Raw genomic sequence first — 25,270 nt, forward strand, 5'->3', positions numbered from 1 at the left:
TGTTTAACCCCCTTTTTTTTTTAGCTCATTAGAGTAATATGCCATTATCGTACATGTTAACATCAAACTCTATTGGAATCAACTGTGAGTTGAATATTTGTGTGGTTCTCAGAGTTGCAGCCAATAAAGTTTATTGGTTATGATGCTGCCTATGGCAGTAGACATGAAGGCAGCTCACTTTTGGAAAAGGGCTAACTCTCCTATCCTGGGTATCCTGTTGTCTTTTTTTTCTTCCCCTTGATTCTCGCTCTTGCTCAACATTGTTTGCTTTTTCTTACTGTTTTTTCATTACGTTCAAATAAACCTACAATCAGCCCCAGATAAAATCTATGTACATGTAGCCCCTCAGAGAGAGAGAGGGAGAAGTTGACGGTTATAGTTTGGACTTGCAGCTCCACTGCTCTATGTTAAATAGATTAGGGCTTTAGGGATACATACAAAAAAGGCCTCAATTTACCATCAAATCAAATACTCTAACCCTATTTCAGGCCCACTCAAACACATGCACGCACTCGACTCGCTGTTGTAGTTCTGGCATCGAGGCAGGCATGTGGTATGGGGGCTAGACAGAGGAATTTGGCTCCTGTCAATACTGTGTGCTTGGGTTTTGTTGCTAGTTTGAGTTGGTCTGCAGAGTTCTGGCTCCGGCTTGTAATTGAGTCTATTCAGCAGCTCCACTGGTGGGGGGTGTGATTGTTTTGGACTTAAAGCAATGTATTTCAGTGTGCTGTCAGCATTGAGCATGGCATTACATCTAAAACCATCCGCTGGACCGTTGTTTTAAGCTCCCTGGTTTGAGTTTATGTAGTGTGTTGTGATGTGTTTGAGCTGGAATTGGTTGTTTTGGTTGTCTTAAGTCACTGAAATGTTTTTCTTGCGTCCTTTAAATGGAGTAAGATCTAGGCAGTATATGTCAGTGTTTAGGGACACATAGAGCTGTTTGCTGATGTCCCACAGAGCTGATGATGTACATGTCCGCACTGACACGTGTCGTCTCTCTTTTCCAGGATTCCGTGATCCCAGACTCATTTCCTGTGTATCACTATAATGGCCTGAAGCAGTCTAACCACAATGAGAAGGTAAGACACAGTACACTGCTCTTGCTTTCTAATGGCCACTCATGCAAGCACACTTTAATAAGGTATACTGCTGGCATGAAAGCGCTGGTGGGTCAGTCTTATCCTGTCTGATTCCTGGGATGTGGAGTTTGTGAGCCACCCCATTATATGGCCCACACCACTAAGACCTTTTAGCCTCCTTAAACCCAAACTAACGTTCATAATGTTTCCTGCGACTGTCGACAGCTTTCGAGACTGGGCAGAGTATATTGAAGCCATTAAGAGCTGAAACTGTTTCAATAGACGAATGTGTCATTCTCTCTCTTTTCTTGATTTGTGTTCATACAGAGTTAAACCGGGCAAGATGATCATCTGTATCATTCAAAAGACACATGGTCAAATGCATTTTGGTGTAAAATTATTTTCAAATCGATTTTAAATTTCAGTTTTGTTCCTTCTGTGGTTTTGTTAGTCACAGTTCAGTTTTACTTCATGGTCTCATTTCTACTTAGTATTTTTTTTTTAGCAATTATATCTAGAGGAATAATTAAGTTGTCATCATTTACTCACCCATCGTTCCAAGCACATATGAGATTTTCTTTCTTCTGTGCAACACAAAAGGAAATATTTTGAATAATGTTTGGTTCTCATGTGTCTCCAATATTCAATTGAAAAACCCCACTAGATCTTTTAAATATGCTTTAAAAAGGAAGTTGTATATTGAACTTTATTCTTTTTGTTGCTGTTCACATTTTTAGCAGTTTTCAAGTGGTAACTATTCTATAACTTTTTTTGTACTATAACTTTTGATTTTATTATATCTAATCTTTTTTTCTTTTCTTTATTTTTTTTGTTTACAAAAAAGCATTTAAAGTCCCTGTAAAGGCAATTTTAAAAAAAAATTCTAAACACATTATAAATGTTAGAAATGTATTGCTAAAACATATTACAAAGACTGTGAACTGTGAAGTACTGAATTGTGGAGTTAGACCGTTAAACAGTTTTTCACCATTGCTATTTTCTGGATTTTTTGGGCGGGTCTAAAACAGGGCTCGATGACGCACTGTAGCCCCTGAGCTCCTGGACACGCCCCTACTTGATGACGCACTGGAGCCCCTGAGGCTGGCCGCTCCACTAACAATATAAATAGAGCACATTCGCAGCAGTTTGCCGCTCAATCGCGAGTTACTGTCAGTACTATAATCTGTTACTACAGTTTACAGTTCGCTAGTTGGCTATGTCTTCGTCACGGAAATGCGTACTACCTGGATGCGATCATGTAAAAAACAGATCGGTGTCCTTATTTACATTTCCTAAAAACGATCACATCAAGAAGAGGTGGATTAATTTTGTGAAGAGCCACATTGATAGAGAGCTGAGGATCACCACCAAAACCCGCCTCTGTAGTGATCATTTTACACGGGATAGTGTTATAAACTTTCGTCGGAGACAACTGGCATTCACTGGTAATCCGCTGTTACTGGTGAATGGGGCCGAACCGATTATCTCCCGCCTCGGCCTTCATCCTCCCGTCGCGCCGACAACTGGTGCCATCATCGGCAGTGTGTGCCCACCAATGAGTGTAAGTTGCCTTGTGTGCTTATGTTATAATTAACCTAATAAGCTGCTAGGAGGATCCATTCCGGCTGTAGCGGGTGACAGTTGAGTGTGGCAACGGCAGCTGTCCCGCGAGTGGGCGTGGTTTCAGCGCAGCCAGTGGACACGCCCCCAGTATTTGAGAGCGAGACTACTGCTCATTTTTTTCAAGATTTTGATAGCTTATTTTATGTACTTGCCGGCTTTTTTAATCATTCAAATTTGGCTGGGTGGCTAATAACACATTTTTCTGTGATATGACAAAATCAGAACACATACTTCATTTTGACTTTACAGGGACTTTAAATCCTTTTTTTTTTAACAAAAGACTCTTTTATTATGCTTTCTGATGTTGTTTCAAGTACTTATTCTCATCTCATGTCTTTTCTGTGCTTTTCTTACTATTGTGAATCATTTTCATGTATCATGCCAGTCTTATGTCCCATAAAGAGGGCTAACGATATTTACACATGGCATCCTTAAGCACTAAAGAACTCCGCCGACCTCATACATTAATTAATCAAGGAGTGTGTGTGACCTATGCTTCTTAGCGGAAATGCATGTGTGTGAGAAAGAGATTGACAGAAGTTAAGGGGTAATGGATAGGAATTGCCACATCAGGTCCCTGAGGACACACAGGTTACTCTTCATTACTCTGGCAAACGCATTAGCCAGCAGCAGTAAAGTGTGCAGCCTTTGTTGTTGAGGTTTCCTCTGTGCCACTCGTATATTCACAGGGGCCCTTTCTCAGGAACCAAACACCTTGCAAATGTAAGGAGCTCCTGGCCATAACACGGACCATACTGGCATTTGAAGCCGAAGCCCAGATTTCCCTTCTGCTCAAGTCATATAATCATCCAAAGGGATCTGATCTCATTCCTCCAGCACTCCTGCTTCATGTCACAATTAATTCTTTTATTTAGCAAGAATATATTCAATTGATCGAAAGTGACAGTAAAGACATTTATAATGTTACAAAAGATTTCTATTTCAAATACTGTAAATGCTGTTCTTTTGACGTTTCATTAAAGAATCCTGAAAAATCTTATCACAGTTTCCACAAAAATATTGAGTACCAAATGAGAATATTAGAATGATTTCTGAAGGATCATGTGACACTGAAGACTACTTTGCCAACTGAATAAATTACATTTTAAAATATATTAAAACAGAAAACTGTTCTTTTGAAATTATAATAATATTTCACAATATTGTTTTTACTGTATTTTCGGTCAAATAAATGCAATCTTGGTGAGCATAAAAAAGCTTTTGAACAGTAGTGTACATTCTTAAGATGTTTACAAGGTCTGAATCTTTGCCCATAGAGAAAACTGCAGATTTCCTCAGGATTTATTATTTTCCACAGGATTTATTTATTGATTCCTGGTTTATTAGATATTTAGGATCAGTTTTCTAGTTATACTCAACTAGAAATGCACAGCAAACAATGTGAGTGAAATCTCCAGAAAGTCATTGTTCATTGGTCCTTGTTCTTGACGTGGTACTGGTTCAGTCACTTATTTTATTCATTCTTTGTGTATACAGTAATATTATGCACAAGTGCATTTTTTTTAGTCTGAAAATAAAGAAATATTTATTTAAAAATATTGACACAACTGAACACAAAGCCAAGTTGACCAACAGTAGACTATTATCTTCAGGTGAATATGCCACACAAAAAACCCTCAAAACATGAAATCTGTCAGGCTAGTGAAAATATTTGGATTATTTCAAGTAAACATACAAAGAGTATTGATGAGTTTTATGAAATGCATGTTCTAACTAACATGGATAACCTCACTGTTCCACATTATCACTGTTGACTGGCAGCCATGATGAATGTGTGGGCCTTTATTGGGCCTGGAAATGGCTGGTTATAGTTTAGTCTAGTCAGCTAGAAGATGTCACCCTTCCTTCCGCTGCATTCCACTGCCAAAAGCTAGAGTACAGCTGTAAAATTAAGAATGGTGGGGTTGGGTAAAATGGGCTGCTTGAAAAGTATGGAAGTAATAGTAGAAGTATAGTAAGCTGCACTCTCAGACCTTCAAAGTTCAGATCTGAAAGCTTAAAGTTCAAAAGATCGCCCCTCAACATCCTTTTCTACACCTGCCTGTTTGGTGCTTTTGCACTCTTTAATAAATCTGTCTCTCTGTAGTCACAGAAAGCAATGTGTTTGTTTTGATGGATAGTTCTCTTAACTCTGGGAAAACCGATGAATGCAAGGCTTATGGTTGATGACAAAAGCAACTTTTTTGCTGAAACAGGGTTGAGCAGAGGTTAGTTGGCCATTTAGAAGAAAAATGACAAGTGGAGTCTTGCAAGTGTGTGATCTGCTTCCCAATGACTTGAACAGAGAGATTTGTGCTGTCAGCATGTCTGAGCCTCGCTTCATAATGGACTGGTAATGTTGGTGTAGAGATGTTTGTGGCTGCCACCAGAGGGAGTGCCGTAGAGTTTTATGGCTTTTACTCAAGACTGGGTTGAATTAGGCAATGCTAATGAACTTGGTGGGGGGGGGGGGGGGTTGATTGGTGAGTAATGTTTGTCTGTGTGAAGGTATGACTCTGAGTCTTGATGATTGTGGATAGTGAAACTTAATTCCTGGATTTATAGGTCATCAGGAGTCAGATCTCCCATCACACTCAATACTGCACTGTTCAACCTTGTGAAAAACACATGCAGCCTTTATATAAGTGAATGGATTCACAGGTATCACTTGGGTTACACAATGTATAATGGCAACACAAAATGTTCTGAAAAAAGAGGGTGCATGTTTATCGTGACACTTTGTCAAGGGCAAAGGCACATTTCTTTCTGGCAATCTGACGCCCTCCATATGGAAGTCATCGACTGTCTTATGTCTGATGATGTCATAGCAGGAGGCCAGGTCTCTAATGAGAGACATACAGAGAGAGAAACACTGGCATTTCCAGAAACGGGGGCCATGTTTTATTTAGAAGGTCAGGAAGTTGACTGGATGTATGCCAATGTGTTGCATGTTCACCCTTTGTGTTTCTCTCCTCTAGGTGAGTTATGTCGAGGGCACTGCTTTGGTCATGGGTTTTGAGGACCCCATGGTACGTACAGACGACACTCCTGTCAAGCGCTGTCTACAGACCAAATGGCCCTACATCGAGCTCCTGTGGACCACAGAAAGGTCACCCTCCCTAAATTAAACTTTATCTCTCACCTTTCACCTGCCAACCTCTGGCTGCACAGCCCGCTGACTTCAGGAACGCTCATAGGACTCCTCACTCTCTCGGCACTACATTTAGAAAGGCCAACACGGGGCCTGAAGTTCAAATGAGAGACGATGCTGTTCGCCAGGCACTCACACAACGCCTATTGTTTGCTTTTTACACATCTCAACCGGCTTGATTATAAGACTGTTTTTGTGTTTAAAGCCCTGGATTTGAACCGATTATTTGGGGGGGGGGGGGGTCATCTGTTGTGTATACCAAATGTATTTGCTTTTGCAGGTGTTCATATTATTTTTTTGTCAACTTTGTACATGATTTTGTTTACTTGTCTGAAATGATAAATCATTGAATTAGCACATCAACTGAGATGATCTTATAAGTAATTTATGGAATTATTAATTTATATATATGCTTTTTTTTTTTTTTTTTTTTTGTTGAAATTTCAGTGTTGGTAGTTGTGAATATTTAAGGGATCATTTGACCAAAGCCTCTTTTTGGACATAAAGTATTTGTGTTTTGTCAGTGGTCACCTAAGGGAGCGGCCATGTTCTGCAGCACTCGGTCCTGAGAGGAAGTCTGTTTAGACAGGTTTACAAAAGAATGCACTACAACCCCATGCTGGGCACCAAACGATAGTGGAGGAATAGGGCAATTTTATTATTTAAGGTTTGAAGTAGCAACCCTCCAGGAGGTACTGTGGAATGACATTATGATTCTCTGCATGAGAGAGAAGAATAACACAGACAAACACTCACCTCTTATTTATTCTGATCTTTAAGGTTCACTAAAATAAACACTTTTGTTCTTCACATCTGGACTGCGGCGTGTTTGTTTTGTATAAGATGAAATGTTCCTGACCAAAAGAGAACTGAAAGAATTACTTGCACGTTACTTTTTATTAATTTTATATATTTTTTTTTTTGATCAACTCTGGAAAATCTAACACTTTCATGTTTTCTTATGCTGTCAGTAGGGGCAGCAGTAGTGGATCCTGGCTTAGAGCGACAGCATTAAGAACTTGTCTTTTGCTTGACTTGAACTCAGTACTTCATGACATGGTAACTGTCTACTATAGGAAAAATGCTTTACTTTTGCTGTAGTCAGAAACTGCAGGTAAGTGATATGTTGTATGGAGGGTACAGTATGTGGAAGTTTATTTGAATCTGTAGTAGATGATACCACTACTCTTTTAATGGAATTTGTGTAAAGAGGCCATTAGTAAAAGGTATTGGTAGGATATATACTGTATGCGTGTTTGTGTGTGTGTGTGTGTGTGTATGTGTATATATATGTATGTGTATATATAAGGGCATTTCTCAGATTAAGGGCCAAATTGGGTTGCTGCAATTTTGAAAATTAAAATCCCAAATTTGACTAATTGGTATACATCAAATTATCAGTCCTTAAGTCAGGTACAATGTTATGAGCTTGGTTGAGACCATAAGATAAGGGAATTTATGATTTTTTGCCATTTTTTTAATTATGTCAAGTGTCATTACCATCACATCATCGAATGCATGTAAAAAAATAAAACTTAAATGATAAATCAGTGCTTTAAAAACATTGTGTGGTTTCACATGGAATCTATTTTATCTTGAACTTAATGGGATTGTTGATTTTTACTTGCAAGATGAATTATAGTCACTTAAGTATCTACATTTCTGATTCATCAATCTACCCTGGCTTGGAATATAAGCTTATTTTAAGTGAATGCCATATATCAAAACTTTTTTAATACAGTGATAATTTAGACTGTCCAACTCTGTCATAAATATATAATTGTAGGATGTTTTTGTAATTTATTGGCAAAAATATGTATGGTAATGGTGATGGTGATGACATTGCAGTTCTGGTAATGACAGTTTGTTGCGGTGATGACAAATCACTGATCATAACCTATTGTAATTTAAGAGCCTAAGTGACTTCAGACCACAAAAAAACCACCAGCTATTAATTGGTTTAAACATCAAAACATAGTTTAATCTGATTATGGAAAACCAAACAGGAACTGTGTGTATCTGCCGTCATCACCACCACAACCTGTCATTACCAGCACAAGCTGTAATGTGCTGGTAATGACTGTGCTGGGAATGACAATTTAGTCAAAAAACTAGCCTTGCTAGCAAAGATGATGACTAAGCAAGTGCAGCTAGCTTTCTACATGTAATGTAAACTTTTTTAACTAATAAAGTGATAAAAATAATCCAAAAATGTTTAAAAATACATAAATACAACACATATGGTAATGACGCATGATAAGTGTACATGCCCAACACAAAGAATAAAGAGTAGATTTATTACTTTTCTGGACATCAAGCCATCAGTCTTGCAGCTTGAAATCCATGTGCTCCACTATGCTATTAGGTTACCATGGCTCCCAAATAAACCTTTGATGAAAAAACTGTTAAAAAGTGCCTTTATGCAGAGCGTGTTTGTAATGACAGCTAAACCTCGGGACAGGTAGAAATTAAGCAAAATAAAGTACAAAATGCATATATATGCTTAATCTGTGCATGTAGTTTATTAGTTCAGGTAACATTTAATTCATTTGCATATTTTTTTGTATTAATTTGTGATAAATAATGTTTGAGATTTGTTACGACAAGTGAAAACTCTGGTGGCGGACAACACCAAAACAGATATTGTACCACAAAACACCAATAAAATGTGTTAAAATCATTAGTAAGAGCAGCCATAAAATAAGTCTAGGCTTGTTTTTGTTTATACTAATTACTGGTGCTAAAATGTATTAGATTTTAATAGAATTACGCCCTCTGGACAGAAATAGGCCCGAATTCTGGGATATACCCATGTGTGTATGTATATGTATATATATATATATATATATATATATATATAATATTTACCTATGCATTTAATAAACTCTTTTCTTATGCTCTTAAATTATTTGTTTTACTTAAATTTAAGTTATTTAAATGTTTCATCATCCTCTATATCAGTGGTTCTCAACTATATAAATTAATTTAATATATTGACACAAAAAAAGAAACATTATAGCGTATTTAAGGGGGACTTTGAATACGTTTTGGACAGTGGGGGCCTTCAAGTCAAAAGTTGAGAACCACTACTCTATATTGTTGCTTAGTGATTTCTGCTTTTCTTCACTATTGCTGGTGATTGGTTTACTTTGTCTTTTGAGCCGGTCCATCATAAACTGTTGAGAGGGATATATTAATTCTCCTGGCCAATTACTGGCCTTTTTTTTTTTTACTTGCCAGTTAAACTGTGTCTATTGGTCATGATCAGATTTGTTTTGACTGGTTTCAGAGTTTTACATCAGATTTGGGCTTAAGATTGTACCATCAAATAAATTTGATGTCACAGGATGTGATCGTTGTGGCCCATAATATCCTCAGGGTCACAGATCAAGCTGCTCTGGTTTCCTCTGTAAAGGTCAGACCAACAGATAATTAAAAACGTTAACACTAAGGGTGCATGTGACATATGGAACACATCTTTCATGGGCCAAGTGTCTTGCCCAAATTCCATGTTATTACAGAAAGAAATAAAAGCGACATTTAGTGGAGCCAAATTTTTCATTAAGCTCTCAGCGAAACGACTTGGTGCCACATCAAACAAGCAATATTCAATGGCAGAGGAAATAAATTCAAAACAAGATGCAGAATACAGGATACAAGGCTTTTATTTGTCAGAATGTGCCTATTGAAGTCTTCCATGTCTGTGTAGTTCCTGCTAAATTCAGGCTTTAAAGAATATCAGTGGGCCTGGATCGGCTGGGAGCTATCAGACATTTGTTGCATCATCATAAACGATCTTAGCTAAAATGATGTAAACGTTGAGGACACTAGTTATCGCTGCGTAAACATTATCAAGTGCACAATGTAAGGGATTCTGTTACGGCTCATCGGGGTAATGTATCACTCCAGCCAATCCAAGACAAGTGTATATATTATAATGACTTGTTATCAACACAAACGGGTGTTTGACAGGTGCTTCTATTCTTGGTTAGGTAACGCTAATATTGATGTCTGTCTGGAATATGAAAACATGGAGGATTTTATACGTTTCAGCCAGAGTTTATCAGTTCTTGGCAGAACAAAAGTTCAAGAAATCTTTATAAATGAAGAGAAAATGTGGAGGAGAGTATTTTGGGATGGTTTATTTCAAACATCACTTAAATAGAAATAGAAAGTGACATCTATAAAACAAAGTATTTAGACCCTTAACCATTTTTTTAAGTTTTCTCCTTTTTTTATTTAAACTTGATTGTCCTCTTACTAACAGTTATTCTGTTTGAATAATAAGACTGGCTGTAGTGAATGTTACTGAAGAAGATTACAAGCTAGAATAAAACAAATGCAAAAGATCTGAAAATGATAAACAAATATGAATGTAGCTCAATTGTCAGGAAATAAGATGCATATCAAACCATTTAGGTTTGATATAGCAGGTTATAAAGGTTTGTAACTAAAAACTCAATGCAAAAAAAAGGGATTGCTTTGAAGGGATATGGGCTCCATCATATAAAGAGCTTTACAGAACACTGGCCTGTACGAGAGGATGGAGCAAAAAAAGCTGTTACTCAAGAACCATATAAAAGACATCTGGAGTTTGCCAATAATGTAACCCAGAAAGAAAGGAGTTTGTAATCAGATGAGACTAAGATAAAGCTTTTAATCAAATTTCAAAACATTACATGTGATGCGAATCAAACCCCTCATTCTGTTAACAAGTTCAGAAAAAAAGTGAATTGTTACAATAAAATAAACCCCACAAGCCAAATTGAAGGAATACTCTGGTTTCAATACAAGTTCTATGGACATCATTTGTGTCTGTTGATTACTGAAAGCAATTATTTTGACTGACCTCATTTTATTCATTTATGTAAAATCAAGGTTAAGATGCATATATAAAATGGAATTGAATGGGTCCATTTTTTAAGATTTAAAAGCAGAAATTAAAATTGTATTTTTTAAAGAATTTGCATAAATCATCTTAAAGCTTGGGTTTGTAGTGGTGAATTCATGTTGACTGGGACACTTTTTCCAAGTCATCTCAATGGCAAAAATGTCCCAATCACCCTGAACTCACCCCTATAACTGTGAGCATAGGCGGATTAACACTCTAGGTGTCTGTGACGAAAGTTGGGTTGATGTCAGAACCCAATGTCGGACAGACGTTGGATTTTGGTTGGAAATGAAAGTCGGTTGACGTCAGACATCAAAGAGTCTTAATCCGCCACTGGCTGTGAGCCCACATTAATGCATTTTCTGTCGAATCATGCTTGTGTTCAATGAATATCCATGCTTTTCAACCAAGAGTAAAATCAATGATGCAGGTCAACTGGTCGTTGGACGACATGCACATTTTTGAGCTTGTGAGCCTTGTTTTAAAATCCAGTTGTTTCTGGACAGTGAGATAAAGAGTCTGTCTGGCTCTTTGCCTCTCAGAGCCTTAGAGGGGAATTCAGAGAATGTTCTCCAGCTCTCTCATTCCTCCTGAAATGAAAGAACAATACATGGACCATGCCTAATCTGTAATTTTTCTTAAAATCTGTCTTTTAGAGATGAACCCTTCTCGTTGTTTACAAAAATACTTCAGAGGCAGCTGAGCTAAAAATGTCAGTTCTGTGAAGAGAAGCAGGCATCGACTCACTACTGTGAGTGTGTTTTATTAGACCAGACAGAGCGATGACAACAATCACCAAAGATCCAATACTGAACCCATTATCGTGTGTGCAGAATCAAATCATCATGCTTTTAGTCCTGGGTTGCACAGACAACACTATATCTAAGATTGTCGCCAGTAAACTTCACCAGAAGCCAGAAATGGCCAGCAGAGCAACACTTCAGTCCTGGCCTATGCATGTGCGCTGTTGTGGCAAGTTTTATGTATTTCACCTGGTTTTCTTTGAGAGAGGGCCAAAATCATGTTATCTCAACAACAGTAAGCTATGTAAGGAAATGTTTTGCTAGTTCTACTGTAGAGTGCTTTTGATCTATATTTTAAGCGTTCTTTATCTTTGGAAGATCGAGTAAAATCACCCCTTCTTTTTTCTTGCATCATTGGCATTTAATAGAACAGGTTAGATGTTTCACAGTGATGTTTGATTACTAAGTATATTCTGAATAAACTATAAATGATTTATCCATGTGTTATTGTTAGTATTAGTTTGTGAAATGTATGTAGTTTCTTTCATTATGAGATTCACCTAATTGCATCTCATCATAACCTTACAGTTATATCAGATCAGATGCACATGATTATCTTTTGCTTGAAACGTTATGAACCGCAGCAACTGTCGCTAATTATTCTCCATTTGCTTTTCTGGTAACTTAAAGATTATGCCTTCTCCAGTTTGTATTCAGCCTCTTACAAAGTTTTTAAGATGACCCAACTCCTGTGAAGAGACGACGCCAATCCCTGCAAGGACTTCAGATGATGCAAACACTGAATCAACATATAAACTACAAAATTTTCCATGTACTGTAATAATCATGATCACAATCATGTAACGTCTAACATCATGTAAATGAATACATGATGTCATCTAACTGTATGATTTGTATTATCTTTTCTGCAATATGAATTGAAATGAAATGTGAATTCTTTTCAGGCTCAGTCTCTGATGGGACTCATGTGATTGATTCAAGGGCTGACTTCTGAAAGTGTCCAGTACTTGATTGGTCATTTATCACATGCTGATGCTGATTGGCTGAAGCATACAAGAAAGCACACAGCACAAGTCTTTCATATGGCCCTGTCCCAAATGGCACTGATTCTCCCTATAAATCTTTTGGTTTGTATACTATGTATACAAAAGCTTTTGTGTATTAAAAAAGTCACTATTTTATTGTATTATCATAATTAACATGCAATAATAATATCCACATGGTATGGTATATTGCCATGGCAATTTCAAAAGTGTTTTTGAGTGGTTTTCTAGAAAGTGTGAGGTTGTTTACAGTTGGAACTGGGAACGGACTGTTTGGTGATCACAGGATAGGCGGTGAAGGGAATGACTTCATTTAGACAGGATTAAAACTCTGACACAGATGGAGAGCAGAAGCGGCCCGTGTCTTGCGCTCAGATGTGAACGGAGCACCTAAATTTAGATTTGCTCCAAGGAAACAGGTCAAGAAAGATGCACGTTTGTAGATTCTCTTAAAAACACCCACATCGTTTATTTTCCAAAGGTTATACTTATCGCGCGCTTCGTACAAAAGTTTTACTTTGGTTGTCTGACGAGGATAATTACCGTTCATTATTCGCAGCCGGTATTAAAATTGCGTAATTAAAAGCATCCGCAGTAAGTTTGACACAAATTGAAACAACTTTATCCGAATAACAATATTAATGTTGATAAATTTTATCTTAATTAAAAAGTCATTTTTTTTATAAATAATATTTGATATTTAATATTTATGGTAATTATTTAAAAAAATAGCCTATAAAACTAGTCTTATTTTTGTTATTTAAAAAAAATTCAAAGATTATCAAATAAATATAAAGACTGTTTGTGTGGGTGTGTGTATGTATGTATATATACACATATATTTGATGCTACATCAAAATAAGTCAATTATTTTGATAAATATATGAAGTAGCTTAATTATCTAAATAATAAGGTTGGTAACACTTTATTTTGATAGTCCATTTTAGACATTCTGTTAACTAAGTAACTTTGTAACTACGTCAACTGTCATTAGAGTATTAGTAGACTGTCTGCTTAATATCTGCCACCACTTTATTTTGATGCTACCAACAGATATTCTACTGATTATAAGTAGCCTAATTTGGCAACTGCATGTCAACTTATTTTCCTATAACCCGAACCCTAACTCCTAACCCTAACCTAACAGTCTACTATACAGTCTACTAATAGCCTACTCTAATGAGAGTTGGTTGACATGTAGTTGCAAAGTTACTTATAGTAGAATGTCTAAAGTGGGACCAACAATAATGTGTAAAACTAATAATATCACTATTAATAATATTAGTAATAGAGGTCTTTTCGTTGTTGTTTTTTTGTCTAAATTGTGTGCAAATTCACATTATTTGTGTGTATCCATAAAAGGAGTTGGCCGGATGCTGTGTGATGTGGTGCAGGAGTCCGGTCTCGTGCGCAGCTCATTATAATGTTTAGTACGCGGAGAGCTCGCGCAGACTGAGAAAGGCGCGCGCTTGCATGAAGGCAGCAGCAGACAGACTCATGGAGCGCAGCACACACTCAACGTATGACAGCTGAGCACGGACATAAGTTATATTCTCTCTGCACATATTTATTCCAAACTTTTGGATTACATTTGAAGAAACTGGGCTGTAGCCATGCACCCGTGTTTATTCCGCGTGTTTTCTCGTGGGTTTTTGCTCACATTTTTAGTTTTTTGCGAAGCTGCTGCTTTTAATCTAGATTTAGAAAAGCCAACGGTTTACAATGGACCAGAAGGAAGTTATTTTGGATACTCACTGGACTTTTACCAGCCAACACAGGACAGAAACGCGTAAGTGGGATAAACGTTATATATATATATATATATATATATATATATATATATATATATATATATATATATATATATATATATATATATATATATATATATATATATATGCTATATATAAAATTGACAAGCTCCCAAAGAAAAGCATCTTCCAGTAAGCAATATGTCGTATAATTTAGTTTGGTTATGCCTACAATGTGCGTGACATTTGCCACAGCTTGTATGAAAAAACACTTTCAGCACCACCAATATGGACCATTATCAACTTCTGGCGCCTGAGTTTATTGAAGTAAGCTACATTTAAATGGAAATGCTGAACTAAAATAGGCCCCAATTAAATTAAGTAGGCCTATAATGAAATTTTGCTCATTTAAATAATTAAAATTTAGTTGTTGATTTTAATTTTTAAAAAAAATCATTGGTTTTATGGGAATTACATGCGTTTGGAACCAAGTGAATGAATTAAAGTCAGTTAAAAAAGTGTATTACTGTGATTCAGTATTAGGATGCGCTTGTGTAGATTTATGTCTTTCTCTCTCCAGCATGTCTGTGCTGGTTGGGGCTCCTAAAGCGAACACCTCCCAGCCAGGGATTGTGGAGGGAGGAGCGGTGTACTACTGTCCCTGGCCGGCATCAGACCCAGACTCCTGCCGCCAGATCCCCTTTGATAAAGCAAGTAGGTACCCTCATGATTTATAACCCTTCAACTAACGCAAAATGACCATGAGCAGTTTCCATTGAAACAGGTTGCCCCTTTGAGTTATAACAATGTCTTCTTATGTGTCCTTTTATACATTCAGTATAAACTCGTACATTTAAGATAATGTGCAAATAACCTAAAAACACATACTACATGCTATTGTTTCTTTATCGTATTTATTAACACATATTTTCTGTATTAAACACCATCTTTAGAGTTGGCTTCATACATTCCCGTTACTCTAATAAAAAGATCAAAAACCACATCCAAGAAGGAGTTAATTTCACCGCATATGGTTTGGTTTAAAATTTCAGGAGCAAAGTAATTACCAGAGAAAGGCGCGTAACTTCACCTCAGTGCGTAGCCTAATCTGCCGTAATTTCGACGTCCATTGCGCGCGTCTATTTTTTAGGTCACCACCATTTTTTCTTTACGTTTGAAATTCTTCGTTCATTATTTCCTGCTACTTTTGTGCTGTTTATTTCGTCTAATTCATTTAGTGAGGGAAAAGGGAGAAAGGTGTAGCTAGATGATGTCTAGCTGTCAGCAATTGTGCAACAGAGTCAAACTTGAAGTTCCACAAAGGGAAAGATTGCTGTCACATTTAACGTTAGATCGTTAGGTCATCTGAGGCTGTGATGGAGATTGCAGGGGTGTTCATAATATTATTGGACTATTTTAAGTAACCATAGCTTGCCGGTAAATGCAGTCGTCGGTTTTGGACTCAGAAACGCGGCATGGACAGCTAGACTTGGATGTGAGCGGCGCTGATGTGTTGTTAAAGCAATCTCTTGAGGGGGTGTGATGGCAGTATTTGTGTGCTGTTGCTGGTTCTAACATGGGCTCTTAGAATAGGCTATGACCTCGTAAATAAAGTTAAAGAACCACGCGACTAGTGCGGTCCGATTTTCAAACGAATGACTCATATATGAGCCGGTGCAATAAAGAACATGCAGTTCGAACAATGTAGTCCTATTCCCAAACAAATGAATCAAATGAGCCGGTTCTTTTTAGTGAATCAAAAACATTCAATTGCAGAGTGTGAATTAATAACTTGTATTAGTGTATCAAAAACAGAGTTCAAAAGCGTTGCGCAAAACACGAATGAATCATTCCTTATAAACCGGTTATTTTTATTGGATTAAAATAGATTAAACAAATCTATAATTATTCTTCAAAATTACTAAAAAAAAAAACCTTTCGGAATCCGAATCTACTGTCTTCTGTATGTTTAGCATTCACATTTGATTAGACAATCCGGAATATCTACAAAAATTAAATTGATGTTTGAATAGATTTACATTGGAATACCTGATTAAATTGCTTTTTAGATTTTTTATTTGATTATTAGTGTTTGATTATTTATTACTATTTTATTATTATTTTGTCAACTGTTTTTTTTTTTTTTAAGTTTGTAGAGAATGCCACAGGGAAGCACATAGATCAGGTACTGAAATGTGTGTGTGTGTTCCTGGTAAACCCTACATAATGGGGACAAAGGCTACATTCAGACTTCTGGTAAATTTGGCTCAAATCCAATTTTTTGCTCACATGTGACTCATATCGCGACTCATAGATCCATATTCGTCACAATTCTGAACTCATAAGAGTTACTTCAAAGATTTTACATACCCGACGTTATCAGTTGGGCAAGGTAGTCAGTGGAAGAACAGTGATGTGTCAAAAGTCTGAACTCATAAGTACAGTGACAGCTCTATATACAAGCAAAACATGAGGGTTCGTATCATAGATGTTTAAAAACTATGCTCTCTTTTTTAGTATCATCGTGTTTTTTATATTGCCTGCACATAAATTTGCTAGCTTTCGTGGCAGATGGCTCTATAAATAAACACTTAATCGCTTACTTTAATGTCCTCCGTGTTTACTTCCGTATGACAGCGTGCTGCTTGTCGTCTTTTCATCGTTCTTTTGCGCATGTGGGTCAGTCTAGGATCATGATCTGTTCGCACTGGAATCTGATATTGGCCACATTTTAAACAACAATGGCAACGTTCAGACTGTCAGTCCAAATCCATTTTTTGTGCATATCCGATTAAAATCCGATCAGATGTGAGAGCAAGATCAGAGCAAGTGTGAATGGGGAAAAATAACATGAAATGAGATTTTTTACAAATCTGTTTCAAGCTACATTCACATTGGTTTGAAATCCTATTCAAATCGCATTTCTGGAAATCAGTTTCAGTCTGACCGCTCTGATTGGATTTCGTGTGGTTTATGTAACTTTCTCAAGCCAGACGATGTTATAGGAAACATGCTGAAAGTCACTGTAGAAACAAGGTTGTGTTACAAAGTGTTTTGTAACAGGCAGAGACAACCGCGTTGAATTAAGCCGCTCATAACAACCTCCTACGTTTCTGTGTCTGGCTCAGAAGACACAGTAATCCTGCGTGGCTACACATTGTCATGTTTTAAATAAGACAACAACATCTTTATTGCAAAACCCTCCAAATTGCGGTTGTTCTTTTTGGCGTAGTCCTACCAAACGCAATGCCATTGGCATAGAAACCCATATAGATATTCCAGAAAACGAAAGAGCGCCATGGACACACAAACACTTGCGATACACAATGTGGACAGTCAATTATTTTAGATCAGATTCCAATTGGATACACAAATAATTGGATTTGGACTGACAGTGTGAATGTAGCCAATCCGTGGCCAGATCTTAGCAATAAATCTGAATTGAGCACTAAGGCTCGCAGTGTGAACGTAGCCAAAATATCCCCATCAAGATGGCAATATCCGAAAAACGGTGTGTGTGTGTGTGTGTGTGTGTGTGTGTGTGTGTGTGTGTGTGTGTGTGTGTGTGTGTGTGTGTGTGTGTGTGTGTGTGTGTGTGTGTGTGTGTGTGTGTGTGTGAGATAAGCATCAGTGAGGGATTGACCTTCAAATGGATTGTCTGTTGGAGATGAAACAGTGGCACTCTGGTTTAAGATGGTTAGTTTTACGGAGCCTGATGTTGATGAGGTGAGAGAGGCAGAGAGAGATAAAGCTGTGAACACAAGGGAAATAAGGGAAGAATTCAGACCCTGTCAAGGGAGGGCGAAAGCGCTGTGTTCTTTGTTAGTGTCTGAGAAAAAAGCGCCATGCATTTCCAGCATCTACTCCTTCAAGAACATCTTCTCAGAACACACACGTTTCCAGATTCATTAGTCACGTTTTTTTTAACACACTTGACCTCTGATCCTGTGCACTCTTCCCACTGTGACCCTTAGAGCTCTCCATGGGGGGCATGGCATGTGTTTGTGCGACTGATGTTTCTGATGACAGTCTGTGTGTGTGTAACTAATGCAGTCCTGACTGGGAAGAGTAAATTCATCAGATACAGCAGATAGGGTCATCTACCACTGGACCTCGTCTTGAAAGTTTTTACACAATTCTCACACACACACACACAACTTCATAGTTACATGTCTAGGTGTTCTAGAGGTCTTACAGCAATAACATACATATTTGAGGTCAATTGTAGTATTTCATTTGTAATATCGGAGACAAGTGAATATGCAAGTTAAGACTGCTAAGTCTGATTAGCAGCACAGGTCACTTACATTTACAAAGATCACAGTTTTTATTATCATAGGAGCTTTCATTCATAACAGCAGGAATCATTTACCACATATATATATATATATCAATGCATAAAATGAAAAGAAAAATTACAAGCATGTGTTTTGGACCCAAAAATGAAACAGATGTTATCAAGCACCAAATGATGCCCTGCTGTGTTTTTATATTGTCAGTCTGGCCTTGCATTTTAGCGCAGTGTGTGACAACAGAACATGTGTTCATTTAAAAAGGATGTCCTGATTTTTCTGGCCTATTTTATACTTTTGATTTTGAAAATTATCATTATGTTTATGAAGTGGAAATAGTACTACATGAGCATGTCTGTATTAAGAATTTGTGCATGTTTGTCTATTTACTGTTATTTTGTTATTTTATGCAGTCTGCTGGTCTCCATCAGCAACAACAATTTTCTACAATACAGCATGATCACATTGCACTTATAGGTGTGCAAAACATAATATTAACACTGACAAATTGTAGCTAAACTTTCACATAATAACAAGAAGAAAAAAAATTGGCATGAGGACATTTTGCATAGAAAATTGTAGTGGTGCTTTTCCTGTACAAAAGTCCCAGCTGTCATGCTAAAGTGTTTATTTGTGGTTGCTAGGGTATTGCTATATGGTTTCTAAGGTGTTCTTGGTGGTACAAGGGTCTTCCCAGGGTATGTTTGCTATGTGGTTACTATAGTGTTGTTGATTGTTGCTATGGCATGCTGTGCAGGTAATAATGTGTTCTGGATTGTTGCTAGACCATTGCTATGCTGTTTCTTGAGTATTTTGCTGGTTGCTAATGCTAAGGTGTTTATGTGCAGTTTGGCTATCCCAAGTCATAAAAAAAAGTGTACACTTAAGTCTTAGATATGGCTCAAGTTTACAGAATTGTATCGGCAGGTGAATATTGTAAATCAAATTCTTTAGAAAAGAAGTAGCAGACTGGGTTGCAGATGGTTTCCAGATGGTTTTGATGCCATTGGTTGAATATGTTGAAACAGTTGAATTGTTGAATAGAGTAGTTGAAATGAATTGAATGACATAGGATTAGGGACTAAGGAATGGGGAATAGGTTGATAACCTTAAACAGAAAATAAACATGCATTACTTTACACAATAAACAATGCATGACACAGCAACAAAGCATGGCTTTGAATAAAGTAAATGTTTAAACATCTCAATTTAATCTAGCACTTCAAGCAATTACTTCAACTGCCACATTATCTGCAGTCAGGAAATATTCACAATAAAAGGAGTCACCACTCCTACCAGAATTAAACATGGAATTTGTTCTAAGCACTGAATGCAACATAATAAATCATTCCAAACATGGCATATCAGTTGCGTCTTTAAGCTGCGTTCACACTACACGCGACCAAGTGACACGATACTATTCATTTTCAATGGTGAGCGGGCGACTTCCGGCGACACGCGCGGTCGCGACCGTTGGCTACCGGATGGGGCGTGTCTGGCGACGCGACAAAGTTGAGATCTGTTTAACTTTATGCAAATTAAGAGCGACTTTTGGAAGCGAAAACCAATAGGAGTGTAGTGCGCATGATCCTTCTCCACATCATTGGATGTCATTCATAAAGGCAATCAGTAGTGGGAACGCCCACTAGCGACCTCATCGCCAGCCACTGGCGACATGCAGCAACAAAGTCGCTTGTAGTGTGAACGGGGCTTTAGGCCGTGTGTCCACCAAAGCGTTTTTAGCCGGCTGAAAACGCTAGACGCTCTGCTGAAAACGCCTAGCTGTGGGCGCTTGAGAGCGTTTTGGCAGCGCTGCGTTTTTTCAGTTGAGACGATTCGTTGCTATGATATAGAATATCTGCAGCACAGTTTACTTGTAACTGATTTCGCAGATAATTTGTTTCATACTAAAAATTTATTTTTCATCCATTTTGTTCGGTTAGCTCTGCTGGTTGATGTCTTTGTACAGAAATAATGTTGTGACAGTTGGTCGGTGTGATATTTGTCCCGCCACTCCTCCACTGTGATTGGACGGCTGTGTAAAAAGTGACAGTGATGAGTTCTGCGTTTTACCCAAAGTTGAACATTTTTCAACTCTCGGCGACCAGTAAAAAACGCCGGGCGCTCAGCGCTTGAGCGTTAAATACACGCTCAGCGCCTCGTTAGGCTCATGGTGTTTAAAAAACGTGGCGCTCCCATTGAAAACAATTGGAATTTTACGCAAGCTGTGTGAAAAAACACTTTGGTGGACACACGGCCGTAGGGTTGAACAATGCGCTGTTTTTTTCTTGTTTGTAGGTTGAGGAATCAAGCAAAAGCCATTTCATTCTTAACTCTCTGGGGTCTGAGGTGTTTTCTGGGTCCTGGAGGTGTTCTGACATGCTCTGACATTTGCTTTTTTCAGTTATTTATAAACATGTTAATGGCAAAGGTGTAAATTCACTCTATATAGCACAAACGGGGCTACCGTAATATCTGAGCAACATGTATGTACATATTTGTATTTTTAAGAGAATAATGTTTATGCGTGGTTATTGAAAGAACTAAAACTTAAAGTGTCTGAAATAAGGCCACAAAACACATACTAAATATGTGTCCACAAGACTTTTGACTAATGGGTGTTGTTGCCTAGAATTTTTGCTTCAAAATGATCTGAAAACCATCCTGCCTAATCATTTACACAAAACAATACATTGATTTAAATTTTATAAGACACCTTTTGTTTGGAAAGGCAATATGCGTGGAGGCGTGTTCACACCTGAGAAGACAAAGGCCGGATAATGTGCCACATACATAATGAGCTGCATATTAATTAGCCTTTCACACAGGTGTGTCACAGGGTCCCAAAGAATGCAAGGACAAAAGAAATTATCTATATATACATATTTTACAATTAGAAATTGTAACCAATTACAAATAGGTTAAAATTACAACAACAATTACAATTTTAACAATATTTCAAGTGTATTCTTTCTCTGTAAAAAGTATACATTTTATCATAAACTTTATTTTCTGACAAAACATCCCATACTATAGTATATTTAACATATGAGCAGAAATTGTGCACAAAAGCGTACCTATTTAATGTGACAGTAGTCTTTTTTTACAGTCAAAACTTTTTAATCTATCCAAAAATAATCACAAAATCTTGTCTAAACATTCATATTTAGTCTGTAACATATTGTGTATGATTAGCATATACATGTTAATTTGCAGTTTGTTGCTTATACAGACATTTTATTTCAACATATTTCAGTCTATTTTTACTCATCTTAGTAGGGTATAGCAATATAGTTTGGATGTGTTCATGTACATGTTTACTAATGTAGGTGCGAGAGTGAATGAACGGCACAGACACCCGCTGTATAACTGTAGTAAACAAAGCGCGCGCGGCTGTGCCGTTCATTCATCATTTAGCCTACAGACACGCAATTCATATTTAAACATACTTTTTGCGGTTTACAGACATTATTCAATATCGCGATTAGAACAAAGCACTTAAGAAGAAATGACTTACTACATCAGCTGGATCTGTTGCTCCTCGAAATGAAACTACCAGCACTTCTGGTACATTTTCCATGGTTATTAGATAGTATTATTCCTCAGCGTAGGGATACGCTGTGTACACAGCGGTAGTAAGATACTTACTAAAAACGATGTGTTTTATAAACCAGCTGGTGGGCATTGACATGTTTGCATAGCTTGCCTTAGAGCATTTGCGTTTGAATACCATTATGGAAAACCACTCGTGCGTGTATGACAAGTATTCGCGGAATTACCGTTAATTTTCGGACGCGTTTCAGAATGGACTTCACTGACGGAGAGAAGGCTGAACGCGCATCATGTTTGTTTTTCTTTATTTGGCGGAAAGCACAACACTTTGTTTTTATTGTGAGTATCCAAAAAAAAACACTTATCAGGATCTAATGATGTACAACACTTAATATGTAAGATCAAAATCAACAGAGTATTTTGAGTTTCTTTTGTACTGATAAGAAAAAAAGCGAGACTATCACGCCCGCGCAATAAAAACAGAATAAAACTCTAGCGTTTGAGCAACGGTAGTGATGTCCGGATCGTGAACGAACCGTTCTTTTGAACCGGTTCTTTTTAGTGAACCGGTCGAACCATTTCACCAAATCGAACTGAATCGTTCAAAACAGTTTGCGTCATGAGTCAGCGCTGCCGCTGATACACAGTTTTCTAAAGTAAAGCTTTCGGATGTGCCCTGACAGCCACTCCGACTCGAAATAAACCAATATGTTACTCTAGTAACTCTGACAGTTCACAGAACTGAGACAAGTTGTGCTGAGAGAACTGATGAGCACGAGCAGCTGATACTGAGCATGCGTATACTACCAAACCTACAGTCAGGTACAGCCACGTTTGCTTTAGCCAGGTGGTATTTATAGCATAGGGGGTGGGACAAGCATTTGATTGGACAGAATATGTGATGAGAAGTTGAAGTCTGCGGGGATGTCATAAAAATCGGTGATCCATTTTAGCAGAAGTTAAAGACTGTACGTTTTGAATGCTTATATCTCCTAAATGAGAATTTTGTCATTGTTTTGGAACACACCAGCTTATTCATAACCTTAATGCTAACATATTCATACTAGAGGTAAAAAACTTAAAAATTTTGATTTACTTTGAGGTATCATACAAATTCATAGAACAAATGGTGAGAAACAAGCTATACGTATACAAACTTTTATACTTTAAGTTCTACGACCTAGACTTAAGTTCTACCCCTGGGGCACAGGTGCTCTCGTCCTCTCAGATCAGCGAAATTTCTAGGGCTGTAATCAACCAAAGAAAATCTTGGTCCTGAAATTTCGACTAATTAGTCGACTAAAACGTAAAAAAACTAGCTGCGCAGTACTTGGTAGCCTTGTCCGCCTAAATCAATTAAAAAATAAACATAAAAAACGAATAGGGTATTTGCAGTATATTAAATAGTTTTTTGACCTAATTATTTTGCACTGAAATGACACACTGTCGGATCTGAAAGCATTGCATTATGTGCACTTGCGCAATATAGCCTATGATTTCAGAAAATAGTACAATGTCAACTAGCAGTGTTGGGAGTAACGCGTTACAAAAGTAATGCATTACAGTAACATATTACTTTTTGCTGTAACGCAGTAGTGTAAGGCATTACTTATCAATTTTCAGTAATATTTTACTCGGTACATGTTCAGTAAGGCTTGCGTTACAACAGACTTTTAGTTTTAATTGTAAAACAAACAACAACAAAAAACAGCAAGACCGCGAGACATTAACGAATGAAAAATGCAAGTAGGCTAAATTAACTGTTCGTGGTCAGTCAATAGCCGCGTGTGGTGTCCAAGTTTGTAAATAAAGACTAAATGGCAGCGTCTGATATATTTGTATAGCGATTTATTTTTTACAGAAGTGCCGTGAGGTATGATTTCGGCTTCTGTGCTCACCAGTGGAAAAGCGGCTAATGGTAAAGATGGCATGAAGAAGACTATACATTCGCGAGATGGACGTATGAGCATTAGGCTAATCGTTCTGTGTTTTCTTTCTAAACATTTAGGCTATGTTTATGTGGTATTTTTCATGTTTTCGTCACGCAATCATGTTTTTGATGCGGTGGTGACGCGTTCATGTAAGGGCGGCGGCGCTGCCGATAAAGCACCTAAAAGCTGTCACAAAGAACCGGCAAAAGCAATGATTATGAATATGTCAAATATAGCAAGGAGACATTTTAATTGTCTATTAATAAAGTCAAGATGAAGTTGACGATGCTGACTCGCGATCTTCGCAGTAGCCTAGTGAATGCACCAGAGAGAAATGCACATTTCATTTCATAAGCAGAGAGCAGTCTGTTTTCTTTCGTTTTAAATTGTTCTGTTTACAAGTAGACATTTCAATATAGATATATTTTTCAAGTCCGTGAATAGGCTATAGCCTACTTATAGGCTACGCTGAGTTTCGGTTCATTTATGAGACGCGCTCCAGTTCACGCGCTTAAATCCAGGCAATTGGTTGACGAAACATTGGTTAAAATTAAGATACAATTAATACAAAACGAAATTCACTTTAAAGAAAGGCTTTGTGTGTGTAAGGTCTCTGTGAAAGTTTTAAAGCAGTCTTTTAGTGCCGCTTCAGAGCGGTCGCGTCCGTAACGGAGAACTGTCACGTCTGTAACATTGTTTTTTCCTCATAAATGGGAACACGGAAAATAAAATAACATGAATATTTTATGTTCTGTGGAGAGCCAACCCTTCTTAATCCGATTTGCGCAGTGTAATTCACAGAATAAAAAAATAAAAAAAATAATCGTTGCCTCCTAAAAGTTAAAGATTTTTTTGTCACGCATGACTGTCTATTTCCATAATATTAAATATAAAACGCATGTGTAGACTGATATTTTTCTAATGTCTGGACTCCTTTCAGGGAGGAGCCTATGGATAAACAGACGTTTCAATATTTTGGTATTAATGCATTTTCTGAGAATTTATATTTCAAGTTTTGACTGCAAATGTCATGTCCATAACGCTGGAATTCCCAAATTTTAAATAATTTATCCTCAACTAGTTTTGTGGTGTAGGTCTACGTATTTTATAATGTTAAGTTAACTTCAGATAATACTAATAGTAATTTAAAGATGTGGTAGCATTGGATCTGGACGGTATGGATAACGCTGGGA

At 37.4% G+C, this 25,270-nt stretch overlaps 2 protein-coding genes across 2 annotated transcripts in view; both read left to right on the forward strand.

Annotated features, from left to right (window-relative positions):
• Window positions 1-6,663, forward strand: part of mindy3 (MINDY lysine 48 deubiquitinase 3) — a 40,137-nt gene extending 33,474 nt beyond the window's left edge. Inside the window, exons 14-15 of the mRNA XM_077214139.1 lie at window positions 1,008-1,079; window positions 5,681-6,663. Of these exons, the coding sequence (XP_077070254.1) occupies window positions 1,008-1,079; window positions 5,681-5,830 (222 nt within the window). The 3' untranslated portion in view covers window positions 5,831-6,663. The remainder of the gene's footprint in view (window positions 1-1,007; window positions 1,080-5,680) is intronic.
• A 7,270-nt stretch (window positions 6,664-13,933) lies between these two features.
• itga8 (integrin, alpha 8) overlaps window positions 13,934-25,270 on the forward strand; it is a 93,830-nt gene continuing 82,493 nt past the window's right edge. Inside the window, exons 1-2 of the mRNA XM_077213974.1 lie at window positions 13,934-14,340; window positions 14,883-15,016. Of these exons, the coding sequence (XP_077070089.1) occupies window positions 14,165-14,340; window positions 14,883-15,016 (310 nt within the window). The 5' untranslated portion in view covers window positions 13,934-14,164. The remainder of the gene's footprint in view (window positions 14,341-14,882; window positions 15,017-25,270) is intronic.

This window comes from Siphateles boraxobius, unplaced genomic scaffold, assembly GCF_051911475.1.
Source record: "Siphateles boraxobius isolate OS27281-9 unplaced genomic scaffold, OSU_SipBor_1 12, whole genome shotgun sequence".
In the NCBI taxonomy this organism is placed as follows: Eukaryota; Metazoa; Chordata; class Actinopteri; order Cypriniformes; family Leuciscidae; genus Siphateles; species Siphateles boraxobius.